Raw genomic sequence first — 14,632 nt, 5'->3', positions numbered from 1 at the left:
CTCTCCGGGAATAGCCCATTTCCCCCAAGACGAAACGTGTTAATGGAAGCACAAGTAAGATGGAGTGAGTTGGTGCACATTATATCATGATGTTCACCAGAGAACAGGCAACGCTACACACACAACAACAACAAATTGCATTTATATAGCGCCTTTCACGCAAGGCAGCGTCTCGGAGCATTTATACCTGGGTACGTGGGAAATTTCCCCCATGCATTATATCTTTACTAACCATTTAAGCAAAAAACATTAAGAACACCGAGCATCTTAAACTTTAACTTATATGTGTGGAGTCCTGTAGCTCAGTGGTTAGAGCACTCGCTTTGCAAGTGAGAGACCTGAGTTCAATTCCAGGCAGAGGGCGAAACCTTGGGCAAGTTTCCTTACTCCACACAGAGCCTAATAATAATTCCTCCAAAACCAAAAACAATAATAAAAATTGGTCATTTTCAATCTACGACTGTTTGTGGGACATTGCTGTGCGCAATTGGCTGTTGCGTTCGCCCACAAATATACAGTCAATTCACTTTATAGTGTGTTCTGTGAAGCGCTTTGGGATGTCCTCCTGACATGAAAAGCGCTATATCCAATGCAAGGATTATTATTATTTGTGGGTAAAACACGGCAGACAATCGATAGTCTCAGAGAGCTTGCCTAAATTGGGTGCCAAGCTCCTTAAACTGTAGCTATAATTCAGAGTTTCAATTGATTCAACCCAAAAACCTATTGAAACTGCAGTTCAACTGGGACATTAAGATAGACAGGGAACAGAAATTTTTTTTATTTGGTGTTTATCTGAAAAGTGAATATTGTACATTATGCCAAAAATCAGCTGTTCCTTAGCTCCCAAATATGGTACATTTCCCCATTATTTTCATTTATACACTGTGGATCTGTTTACGCAGCCAAAGCCTTATAGGTACCAGCTAGGCAAGATAGCATCAGAAATTAGTTTAAATTATATATTGGCTGCCCATAGAATACACAGTCTCTCCACTTTGCTGTATAGTCTTTGAAGCACTTTGAGGTGTCTCGAAGACATGATAATGCAAATGCATTATGATGTCACATCAAATGCAAGGATTACTATTATTATAAATAAAACAGAGAATGCATTAAACATACCAATAACAATTTATATAAGTTCTTGAATGAGTCTGTAAGAAAAAATAGTTAAAGTGAAAACAGACACAAATAAAATGTGGTCTGCAATGGCTATTAATACAACCTTGAAATATATATATATATGTGTATGTTATGTTTTGAATCCCGTAATTGAAATACTAAAAAATACAAAAACTGTTAATGATGTCAGGCTTGGCAAGTCAATTCACAATGTATAGAAAAAGACTCTGAGCTATACCCTATTTACAGAATGGTGTTACTATTCTCTATTATCCATATTTAGAGTGAGTATCTTTTCAGTCTATGCATGCACACCCCACTTTAAATGTGGTAGTACTAGTGTAGCCATGACTCCTTCCATTCAATTCTGAATAACAAACTGAAATTCCTTCAAGCTTTGGAACTTGAAGGAATTTCACAGTGTTCAGAAATTATCATTAAATGTTGAATTATTGATAGCAACGTGAAGTCCAAGCTTTAAATAAGGTACGTGCAATAAGCTGCAATGTAGAATACATGTCCAACTGTATAATTAGTTTTTCTTAAAATACTATCTGGTATTCATGTCAATAGGAATTGGGATGTCATAAGATACTGTGACAACACCACTAGACAATAAAGACACAAAATTCCATTCACAATTTTTAAGGGACGTTCTCTCAGTATAAAATATCTATCACCTTAAGTGCTTTGTGTTGTATTCTTTTAATCAATTCCTGGTGCAAAGTGTAATTTCTTGTGATCCGCTGCCCACAGCCCTCAGCAGGCCAATGTTTAGCAAGACCAATGAGGTCCAGTGATGTCACTGCCAGATCTTGTCAGTGAAGATGCCTATGGGGAACAGTTGGTTTTGTAACTTGGTTGTAATACAAGCAGAGCAAAATGTTGATCTGCTGCCAGCTACTGTTCAGTACAAGATTATTCTTCACAGCCAGCAGTTGGCTAAGACTGTGGCAGACCTAAGGGAATACTACCTTGCATTGAAAATACTCCTCCACACTAATATTGAAGCTTTATAGTTATACACAGTATATGAATAGTCATTTTAATGTAAATTCTCTAAGTAAGTAAATTATTCCAATTTGTTATTTTATGGTTTACTGGAACTCATGACTTTTGCTCCTGGAAGGGCCGTTCTCAATGTCCTTTTTCATTAACCTTTAAGAGGTGTGAGACACCACCTAGGTTTCACTACCTCATTGAATTTTCTCTCTCCCTACAGGGACATAAACAGACAACAAACACTTGGCCCAGCTCAGATCAAGATATTGAGAATCGTCTTTTTAATGATATTCTTGAAAAGTGCCACAGTAGCATCTATCTGTTTTGCCCATGTTATGACATATTCCATTCTACAGTACCCACTAATCACATGAGTGTGAATTCCCAAGTCATGTTTTCTCCCATTTGAGAAAAGGAACCTGTATACAGTATGCTAAATTATTCTATGAACGCTTGTAAAATAATATAAACTGGCATTATCCTGGCATAAAGAATGACTGACATGTCAATGGATATATCTGGCCGTGTCCAAGAATAGATTTTAGTTATGATAATAGAGAAAGTTGGTAACCTCTCTCTCTCGATACTGTGTGAGGTTGGAATCTGAACATGTAAAGATTTAGCAGTTTTTATGTTGTCTTGAGCTACGCCCTGAGCTGTCTCACCCTCCAATGCTCAGCAGAAAGTGAGAAAAAGTGATTCAACAAGAATGGAAAGTTCACATAAGGCACGTTCCACTTTACAGACCAGCAAAAACTTAAAGACCTCAACTGTTCTTGTTCTGAAATGATCCACTAGAGGGGATCAGTGCAAGGTCTGTGATCACTTCTTCAATTGATTCCTTTATGGACTCTCCACGTAACATTTACACAGAGCTGTAGAGAAGAGTGGCTTTGAGTTTTTATATAATAATCAATTTCAGTAAAATTGCTTTTGTGATACGTGCCCATTTGTTTCACAATATGTCTGTTAGGTTTGAGCTATAATATAAGACTATTTCCGTGATTATAGAAATTAGTCTGACTTATTGTAATTCAATTCTTTAAAAATAATCCAATGTGTCAATCACATTTCAGATTCCAATCCCAGGAAGATATTAATTGAGATGTATTTCAATCGGCTGATTACTTGTTGTTCAGTGAAGAGCGCTATAATTAGGAATTAGTAAAATTATTCACAACACAAAACAATAAAAGGCTCTCCAGGCCATCATGGAAACACCTTTATCTTCTAATATCTTTGCCATGAACAATCCTAAGTAACGGTAGCCAAAGTATTCACTGTAGATATTTATATTGGCACCTCATCAGAGTAGCTCACTTCAGACAAGCAAACAGTTAATATACAGAGGTATGGGATGCTTGATAGGAACAGGTGTTATACCATGTTTATCGCATGAGTGAAGCACTCATAACTCATGAGTGAGTTATGTAGTCTTGCCTTACTTGAGTGATAAACACCTGTTACCATCAAGTACTGTGTTTGTATGGCTCATTTTGTGAATTTTATGCTTTTCTGAAACACTGTTGAATTGCTTTGTAGTTTGCTCAGATCATTTTGCACTGAAAAATATGTAATATTGATCTGTAGAGACTGAGATTTTTTGGACTCGCAAACATTTTGTGTAAGAGTGGATAATTTTGAGACCCATTTTCTTTTATTTAAATTCCCTTAAATTTCAATTCAACCCACTATTGAATAAGAACACTTTATCGATTACGGCTTTATTGATGCCTCCTTTCGTGTTAGTAAGTGGTAGCAGTAGTTTCAAATTCATAATAGTTTCAAACTCATTCTTGCTATGTTTCAGTATTTTGTGTGGCCTTCAAGTGGATAATCAAGTCAATTTATAAGGTTTACACTTTCCTGTTCTCTGGTCTGTCTTTCTCTCACACTGAGACAATTATCTTTGTAAGATGTTTTAGTATAGAGGAACCAGAAAGAAAAGACCAAAAAGAACCATACTTCATCTCAATCCATTTTCTCAAATTAATTGAAATGTTATGCAAAAATTATAAAGGTTATGCTAATTGTATTCATTCCAGTGTTATATATACCGACACTTCAAAATTACATCCATTTCAATATTTACAGACAACCTTAAGCTCATCCTTGAGAATTAAATCCAAAATTACGCTGTAATGATAACCTTAACTTCAAAATGAATGATTCACACCATTGAATTTACATATAATGTTCAATCAGACTGTTGCAGTTGGTCATTTTATTTCACTTTTAATGTCTAAGCTGTATTTCAATTGGCTGATTACTTGAATAATTTCCCCCCCAAAATATAGGCTGTTCTGCTTTAATTTTGGAGTTGATGGTTTTGTGATGGTACTTTTGACCAATGAAGATTTCTAAGCACTGGGAAAAATTCTATTGTTGTAACACAAATATATGGTCAATTCACTTTACAGTCGATTCTGTGAAGGATGTCGAGAAGACGTGAAAAGTGCTATATCAAATGCAAGGATTACTATTATTATTATTATTATTCAAGCACATTTTAGACATCCAATTATTTTAGTTTTAGTTTTGTCATTCCTGGTAATATATGCAGCAGTTATAAGTTATGACTGATATATTACTGTTCCCTTTTTCCTGAGGTATAGGTGGGATTTGTTGGAGTTTATCCTGTCTATATTTTTGCATCCACTAATTTTGTATAATTTGGTTTACATCGAGATATTACTATAATTTACATTCATAGTAGATGTTTCTACTTCAGTCCGTTAGTTTTAAGTCTTATAAACTTTTTTGATGAATGATAGTTTTTACTCTTGGTGATTTCCAATTTTGCTACCTCCATTAGGGTTCCTTTAAATGATCGTAACTTTTCTTGTGTGAGGGATTGGATGCTCACTGTCAAAAACACATTCTTCATCTGCACTGGTAATTCCATGTTATTCACCATCACCACTTCTGACATTACTTCCGTTTAACTTCAGTAGATCTTTATCTCAATTGCATTTGAGAAGACCCTGGATCATACCCACCCAACTTTCCATACCTCTGTCTTTATTCCTCTCTCCCTCACAACAGCAATGGAATGGAAGGTAAAGGCAAAGGTCATTCTATTTGCCAGTCATCTTCTGGAACCTGCAATACAACCCATCACCAGCCTTCTTCATCCATCTTCTTCTTTCTCCATTTTCAGGAGCACCTATTGTAACATGTTCATTCACTTACCTATCAGGCTGTAGCAGTCATCAATGCAAGAAATGCAGAAAAACTGTGATTTCCCAATAATAATTTGGGAGCTAATCAAATTTTTCTGTAGTGGCTTGCGACCCCTGTAGAGGGTCTCTTATTAAGTCCACATCTTGTCAATTTTAATACAACTGTCATAGCCATGCTTGCAAACTTTTCAAGGAGTGTGCTGAACTACCTTAGAGACGGTAATATTTAATATTTCAAAAGAGCTGAAAGAATAGCAGCTCTCTTCTAACTTAAAAAACTACCCTCAGTTGGAAGCTGGTAAGCAGAGCTGTGTTATCCATTGAGAGTATCAAGCAGCTGCAAGCAGAATGCATTCCAATGGTACAGTGATAGTATATCCAACATATATACAGAGGAATACGTCAAACAAACCCATGCTAAAGTTACCGAATATAAATTGAATTGCAATTGTGGAAAAATTGAGTAGGTCAATTGTATTTGGGGATCATTTGTTTGTACATATACCTAAGATGCCATTACAAAATATTTGACTACTTTGGGTTTTGCTGGATACAATTCAACTTAAAACATAAAGACATAATAAGTTAATGGGAACTTATTCAGCATGGAAACAAATCAAGATGTATAAAAAGCAATAACAACAGAAATATTGGGTTATTTGGTCAGAAGATCTAGCTTTGTTTCCTTCATCATTTGGTGGATAAAACTCAACTGAGGTGCAAAGTCTAGATTGACGATTAATACAGGTAGATCGTGGCAAAGTATATTCGGAGGGGGCAAGTAGGAGTGACTTTGCGATGGAGTTCCAAAGGGTGGTGTCAGAAAGGCTGAAGGCCCAAACATTGGTGGTGAGGCAGGCAGGGTGGAGGACATGGAGCAGGCCAGTGCCCGGCGAGGGAGGAAGCGAATATCAAATGGTTATTTTGTGATGTTTATGGTTTACCTCAAATGATACCTCCTCTGTTATTGTGCCCTAATTGTCACCCAATGCTTAAAATCATGTTTGGTTATTACCCCAGTTGTGGTGCCTTGCTTTGATTTTATAGGACAATCATCTTCTTTAAAGTATCCGTAACATCTGGAAATGCACATAGCTCTGCACACGTTTTCAAGTATGAGTGCACATTTCATATCAGATGCCCTCTCTCCTTCGCCCCCAGACAAACACGCACACACATACACACACACACCAAAAAACTAAGCCAAGTCATAGGTGACACAATCTTGTCAGCTCACCTTTTGGATTACAAAAATAAACCATTCTGTGGAATTTGTGCATAGAATTAGCATTTCATGTCTATATGTTTTGACAGATTGGTGGTAAAATGTGTTATATTGTTTTAACCTTTTGCACTACACTTCATTTAGTTACAAGAGACAAGTTTTCATCACAATATCTCTTAGTTTAAGGATGAATCATAGCGTACGGTATAGGTCACCACATGTTGAGCACCCACACATGTTCGTGAGGTAAATCGTACTTTTTGGGTCAAAAGATGTTTCAGTTGTCAAAACATGAAGATCAAGTGTGCATAAACTTATTGGAGTGGGTTAAGCCTGCAGCTCTATCCTTTGGTAAAGGATATAATTAGGTAGAGTGTATATATAGCTCAGACTGTATATGTAAAGAGACTGAAAACTTGTTTCACATCAAAGTCAAACAAAATTAACAAGCAAATTGTTGAGTTATCAGTTTGGCTAAGATAATAACAACTGCAATAGATTTTGACTAATTGCAAGTTAAATCTTGTCATATAAAGACGCAGAATTGTAATGGTGGTAACTGGCTGAACATTTAGAAAACTAAAAGGAGAAACTTTCATTTTTTTCCCTAAACTTTAATACAGTATTCAGTGTTACCGTAAATGAATCTGGTGATTTTTCATTATTATTTTAAAAGGCTAGTTTCATTATTCTGCATGTGATTCCTGAATGCACAAGTAAGAGTCCAAAGATTTAACTACAGTCTTAATAGACGTAAACAAAATCCCCCAAAAGACTTCAATGATCTCAAAGGAAAGTCAGGCAAACAGGTGCACAGATTTGGGGAGATGGGGACCAGCAGTTAAAAGAAACTGTTAGTTTAAGATCCAAATCTATTTATTAAGTAAGAAAGCAGAAGAAAAAAACCAATTAATGGTCACTGGAAGTGTGTCAGTGTCATGTAAGCCAGTGAACTGGTAGCTAGCAAGTTCCAAATGGTTAAGTAAGTGATGCTCACTCAGTGCGATATGCCAATGAACACAACTTCCACGACCTGCGTGAAAGAAAATACCTTAACTGTGAAAAACAATGAATCAATTAAATCCAAAACTTTCAGACAGTGCTCAAATAACGAACGATACTGCTACGGAATCGCCCCAACTCTCCCAACGTTATCTGTGTGCATCCAGATGTAAAAGTTTATTTTATTTCAATGAGATGTTGAATCTTATTCTGGTACAGTACAGGACAGTCAGTATAGCTGTGATATTTGCCATCACCGTTGGCTGCACTGTTCAATGCGCTCCAAGACCATTCCCTCTTAGGGGTGGGGGGGGAAAAAAATGATCGATTGCAAGTGATCTTGAGCAAACTGAGCAGAGGATACACGAGTTTCCAAGGCGGGCAGATCAAATGTGCCGATTCATTAAGAACCCGGGCTTCTGTGCAAAAGAAAAAAAAGACAAGGAGGGAGGGAAGAAGGTCCAGGAGAGGGAGAGACTGTTAGCTATTCGGGCTGAGCCACCAGGGCAGTCCACATTCCTGCACTAGCCTGGACCATGTCAACTGCCCTTTTTTTTATATATATATGTACAGAACCAACCAGTCGTGAACGTGAGAAAACGTTGTCAAGCGAATCTGCTGCTCGGTGACTAATTTATACTAAAAAGGGGATGTGGGAATCACTAGAGCCGCCTGTTTGCTTTATATATATACATATATATATTTATCTATAAGAAATGTTGAACTGAGCAAAAGATTTCCATCTGGAGTCAACTGGAGAGAGGCTTTTGAGCTTCCCAATCACCATCCCCCCAAACCAGTCTCAGACCAAACTTTCTCTCTTCTCTGATTAATGCAGCTAATTAAACTGGGTCGGTTTGTTTCGAATTGTAGGCAACCTGCTGTAAATAGATTAAATCGTGAACCCCAACACCGTTTGCACTCAATTGTTCCCCCCCCACACACACTTTTTCTTTTCTTTCTTTTTGCATTTTTTTAAAAAAAAGTGACACCCAGGCGAGGTGGGGCAAATCGCTAAAGTGTGTCACCTTTTCACCATAAACACCTTTCCCTTAAAGTAAAGACCAATGATGCAAATTGCATTACACAAGCAAGCACCAGTTTTGAATCCTAACCATATCTGACTGACATACATACAGACAGACAGACACACACACACACACACACCCAGACATCAATACATACCCAAAGCAAGTGCATTGGAAACTGCAGGTCTCTTCCTATTCCGTCATGGCAGGCAAACGTGGCGAGAAACATTCATCATACATATACGTGTTGCACTGAAAAGAGCATCTCATCTAATCTCTGCACAACGGTTTAGCGAAGGTCAATGCTTTTCGCACCTATAGCGAGTTGTCACCTCGCCTGTGGCAATCCTATTTTCCGTGACATCCTTTACCTGAGCAGCGGGGGGTTCGCAAATGCTCTTTTGCCCAAGCGAAAAGGCTAAATTACCGCTGGGTGCAAAGCCCTGACTCACTTTGAACAAATACTTCTTGCTTTAAGTGCAGTGGGGTTTTTTTTATATATATATTCGAATGGTTCTGACATCTTCCCACCTGTTGACTTCAGTGGGAGTTACAGGATTCGAAGAGATGTACGTGTGTTCACACATAACTACCCTTTCACTATTCCATAGGGGGGGGAAAGAACCTCAGATATGACGATAATTGATTTTAATCGCTTATCAATTCTTATACTGACGCCAGAGGATCAATAATGTCATCTGCCTGAATTAATTGACTCATTCTTTTATTGCAGTGTAATCCCCATGTCCTGCAATTTTAAACATTCTGAATATATGTATCTCCATATAATACGCGTGTTATATGCACGTTGTGTGCAGTTTGCATGGTATAGTATGGTATCCAACTAATAAAGTGCAGCCACTAATTTTCTCTTATATGCTCCGGAGAACACACAGTCAATCCACTTGACAATATATTCTGTGAAGCGCTTTGAGACGTCTCAGCGTCCGTGTTGCGATTCAGAAGTGATTTTCCCTCCAATAAAACCAAACAACAAAATAAAGACAACGCCATTAAAAAAAAAGACTACCAGGAAAGTTTTAAAAATACTGAACTCTTCCCCAAAGTGTCTGTGTGTGTGTGTGTGTGTGTGTGTATTTGCGCCTGGAGGCAGTCGCTGTATTTTGACACATACAACACGCTGATTCGCATTCGCTAACTCGCCGGGATCAGACACCAAAGCGAAATGTGACATTCCGTCAACTTATTCCCTTCAAGCAGAAATAGTGTTTTTTTAAAGTTACTTTTTCCCCCCCCCCTTTCTGCACCCAAACACAGTGGGCGAAGCATTGGCGCGTTACATGTCGAGAGGTGATGCGAATTCGGTAAATTGGATTGAATGAGCGTAAAGTGGGGTAAGTGGGTGGTGATGTAATAGGTAACGATGCAGTTGGATATAAATATCGTGGGCAGTGGGTAGTCGGTATGGCTGCACTGATAGAGCAACAAGACTTCACAGAGAGCTCTCCTCTGACTCCAGGCTCCATAATTTGACGCAGACACCAGCAAGTTCAGATTCACCCTTCCTCAAATCGGCTATCACTTGAGGACGTTTCCAATGCAGCCCGTGCAAGCCTGAAGACCACCGGCTCATTTCTCGGGTGTAAAGTGCATGTGCGCCCAAAATAAAAGCCCCCAAGAAAAGTGGAGCGAGAGTCGAAGTATTTTTAGTTGCAATCGATTCCCACCCACGTGTGCACATGTTGATCAGGATGTCCTGCAAGGCGACGATGCAATCCTGCTTCTTGCCAATCTTGCTCCTTGGGCTGGTGTCCGGGTTGGTACGCTGCGCCCCTCTCTCTGCCCAGCCCAACGCCACCCTGGAGCGACGGTGGGAGACTCTCTTGTCCCGCTCCATGTCTCGAATCCCCGGGGAGAGGAAGGAGATGAGCCGGGAGACTGACTATTTGGTGGGCATCAAAAGGCTGCGGAGGCTTTACTGCAACGTGGGCATCGGGTTCCACCTCCAAGTGTTGCCCGATGGAAGGATAAATGGGATACACACTGAGAATCGCTATAGTAAGTACTGCACTGCGGTTCACCACTAAAAGTTGTCATTGCACATACAGTACTGTGTTCATAAACTGTTGAACTGCTATTGTATTGTATTGTATCCGGTGTTGTTTGTGTTTTTTTTAAAAAAAAGACGGATTGATAGAAAGTCTTAGTACTTTTCACAAGGCTTCAATCTCTATGGCAGATATGTAATGAAGCAGTAGAGAAGTTTGGAACTTTTCCCCTGGTTTGGTAACTTGCGCGCTTTTAAACGCTGTTCGAAATGTTGTAGGGTTGTCCTTTTTATATACATTAAAAAAAAAGAACTTGAAAGCTGCAAGGAGAACGCGTGGGGGTGGAGGGAGAAAATCAATCGTTGCAGTTTTTCAATAGAAATGCGTAGCCAAGTGAGTTGTGGTCGAATATCTTGTCATTGCAAAGCTCCAGATCCACCATTGCAACAAGTGGCTCTGATTGTGCGTCTGATCAGCGTTATGGGTTATTGGGGTTATTCCTAACAGACGTGTTACTGCAAAGTACAGTCATTAAAGTGCATGCGAACTGATGTTTACACTGCAGAAATTAACTGGACCGGGCTAATCCCTGCTCCTAAAATATAAATATCCTTTTTGCATTTGATGTTTGAAATCCAACAGCAGTTACTGTTTCTGTCAGTTTTCCCATGAAGGGAGAGGCAGTTGGACTCTCTGTTGAAGACACTAATCACACGCTTGCTTGAACTCTTTACGTAACTCGTTTCTTAAATCAAATGGCTTTGAGCGATGATTTTTTTTTCTCCTCCTCCTGATGTCGGAAAGAATCAGGTGTTCTTACACTCTCAGCATCTGGACCTTGATGAAAACCTGCAGAGTTTACTGTATGGGGGCAGCTTTTTAATTAGACAGCATTGTTTTCATGAGATCAAACGCATCAGATACATCCCACCACAAGCTTGTGGTTTGTTGACGTTTTGTAATAAAAGGCAATAAATAGCACATTAAACGTGTCTTTATTTTCCTCCTCCCTCTACCAGGTCTTTTAGAAATCTCTCCAGTGGAAAGAGGTGTGGTCAGCCTGTTTGGTGTTAGAGGTGGGCTGTTTGTAGCCATGAATAGCAAAGGCAAGCTTTACGGATCTGTAAGTATAAACTATTCCCCCCACCTCAGGTCAGTCAGTCAGTCAGTCTACTTACTGGGCGTTCATACATCTCTTGCTGATTATGTGCGAGTGCAATAGTAATGATGACAAAGGGGTTCCATATCTGTGTTACATTGTCATTCAGCAGGACTTGCATTCTTGCAGCCCTGGGATATGTTGTTTTATTGTGCAGGGAGGGTGAAATATAGCTGGATGCTGCTGTGGATCAGCTTGTCCGTCTTTCAAAGTGCATTCCATTCTTTGCATTGCCAGCCAGCACATGTACCTTGCTGTCCTCCCCAGTGTAAAATAGGATCAGTCAACGTGGACCACCCATATTGTACAGCCTTACAACCTACAGAGCAAATTTCTTTATTCCCACATAGCGAGAGAGAGAGAGAGAGAGAATCGTGGCTATAATCGTATCATATCCTCTCATCCTAAAATATTGCTACGAGGATTTTTAAATATATCTTATACTCGTGGGAAAACAATTTTAAAATAACAACTCTCGCCTGGTTCGCAAGTGAGGCTGCGTTTTGCAATCATCTCAGAGATTGCTCCGAGTGGAAATCTGGTGTTAACTTTACACGTGAGGCTTCTCGTTCAATGTGTGCTCTCTCTCAGCACCAAACCCTCTCAAGCACTTGATGGAATGTGTACAAATGGATAACAGCGTTTGGGAAGTTCATGACAACTCTGTACTTTACTGCATATTGGTGGAGCTGTACAAAGCCAATTTGTTTTTTTTTAAAAAATGATACCGGAATGAACATCTCACAGATATAGAAGTTAGTCTCTGAAATAGTCAAGGGACCCATTGTAACGACTAGTGTTTTTGTGCCTTCGAGAGACTGTTAGAAAGATCAGAAGGAAAGAAACGGGGTTGGGTGGGGTGTGTGGGGGCATATTTAGAGTCAATTGTCAGAGTGATTTGGATATATTGTAGACCCAACAATTTCCGAAGTGGCTGCTACTGGGAACTGAGCAAAAGTTTAATCACCGAAAATTGCTGTGAAGCTTCAACCAGTGCGATCATGTTTTGTGTCAACGAGACCATGAGAAATCAGTGGGATTTAACGAGGAAAATACCCACTGTACGACCCCATTCCTATCAAAATGTGCCAGTGTTTTAATTGTCTCCTTATCTTTCTGGTACATTTCCATGATATACATCGGTCTATTTTGTTCGGAAAATGTATTTATAGCTTTGCCTGAGTTTGGATCCTAACCATGGAAGAGTTAGTCTTGGCAAGAAAGTTAGGGCGTGTTTTATCAACATTGAACGATTAGGGTTATATCCCCGATTTACTGTCGATTTTGTCATTACATTTTGCAGTCTCGTGAGTGATATTCACGTAATACTGTCGTTTTTTGTCACATTTTGCGCCCTTTCTTCCCTGTCGCCTTATGGGAACATGCATAAAACATGGCCAAACTGCAGTGATGTGAATAAAAGCAAGAGTAAATAAAACGTGCCATTGTTTCAATTGCCTCCTTATCTTTCAGGTACACTTCCATGATGAGTGCAAGTTTAGAGAGATTCTCCTGCCGAACAACTACAATGCCTACGAGTCCTGGGAATACCCAACCATGTACATAGCGTTAAGCAAGAATGGCAAAACAAAGAAAGGAAATAAAGTCTCTCCCATCACTACAGTGACTCATTTTCTACCTAGAATTTGAGTCTGTCGTCTCAGAGATACCTCAGTAAAGGGAAGACTGATTGGGGGTGGGGTGGGGGTTGGGTGGGGGTTGGGTGGGGTGGGGTGGGGGGGGTGGAGAACGCGGTGCACTTTCAGGAAAGACTTATGCAAGAGTAGGTGTATCATATTTAAATTAATTTGCCATTAATTAATTATTTAAATCTGTATATTTTGTTCAGAAAATTTATTTATAGTTTTGCCTGATTTTATATTCCCCCCTAATCGCGCAACAGAATAAGGCGAATGACTGAATGACTGACTGGATGGATGAATGGATGGTACTTTTAATGAATTTTGTCACCAGTGTGCTGCTATTATTACCTGATTTTTTTTTTTGGGGTGGGGAGGAGGGGGAAAAAACACGTGAAACCGAATTCCTATACACAATGGGTATTGCACTGTTTTTGAATAATGTTGGTACAATGTAAGGCATAGTGTCGTGTTTGTTTCTTGACAGAATACAAAGTCTTAGTTTTTCCCCCAGAGAAAAAAAAATCCCATTTGTGGTTGGGGGGTGGGGGTGGGGGGGGGGGGGAGAAAAAAAAAACACTTAATAATTTTTTTTTCTATGTCTGCATGTAACAATGCTCGTCGTGTGGCTATGTAATTTAAATGGAATCTGTCTACTTCTGGTACGGAAAGTACAGTGTTGAAGAACTTAACCCACCAATCTGTTTTTAGACCTGCTGGTGCTGAACTTCGATCTCTCCCGCAGTCAATCTCTGTCAGATTTTCGGGTCAGAAGCTATCCTTAACCCACCTTCAAGCTCCAGGGTTTTAGCATTATAAATGACCACATGTTGTTTTTTTTTTAAAAAAAAAGGACCGTTTTTTCCTCTTCCTATTTATGGGCATCTCAAGGGACAGATGGCTTCACATCACTAAGGCTCGTCACATTCATCCATGGACTTGTTCTATAGTTTTGGATGTATATGAAGTTATCAGCTATGAATTTTACGGGCAGATTTTAAGTTTAAAACAGTAATGTACATGATATATATATTATATATATATATATATATATATATGCTGCTTTGATGGTTTTCCATTCCTTAGCTCAAACCTTGTCTACCTCATTATTACTTAGTTAGCGAGTTAGTAATCCTGAACAAAATATTCTCCTGTAAAAAGGCTGCCCGTAGCAATTGAACATAGCTGCAAGATTTTCTTCCTGAAATATTGCAGAAGATCTTAAGTCAACATGCTTCCATATGTAGCCAAAACTAGCCA

At 39.1% G+C, this 14,632-nt stretch overlaps 1 protein-coding gene across 1 annotated transcript; it reads left to right on the top strand.

The window, feature by feature from the left end:
• The first annotated feature begins 10,264 nt into the window (after positions 1-10,264).
• fgf4 (fibroblast growth factor 4) lies at positions 10,265-13,382 on the top strand. Its single transcript, XM_007887723.2, has 3 exons — positions 10,265-10,583; positions 11,593-11,696; positions 13,206-13,382. Exons 1-3 carry the CDS (start codon positions 10,265-10,267, stop codon positions 13,380-13,382), a joined length of 600 nt encoding a protein of 199 aa, XP_007885914.2.
• The last annotated feature ends 1,250 nt before the right edge of the window (positions 13,383-14,632 follow it).

The sequence above is a fragment of the Callorhinchus milii genome, unplaced genomic scaffold (genome assembly GCF_018977255.1).
Source record: "Callorhinchus milii isolate IMCB2004 unplaced genomic scaffold, IMCB_Cmil_1.0 Scaffold17, whole genome shotgun sequence".
In the NCBI taxonomy this organism is placed as follows: Eukaryota; Metazoa; Chordata; class Chondrichthyes; order Chimaeriformes; family Callorhinchidae; genus Callorhinchus; species Callorhinchus milii.
Note: the sequence above shows the minus strand (reverse complement) of the source record. Positions and strands in the feature narration are given on the sequence as shown.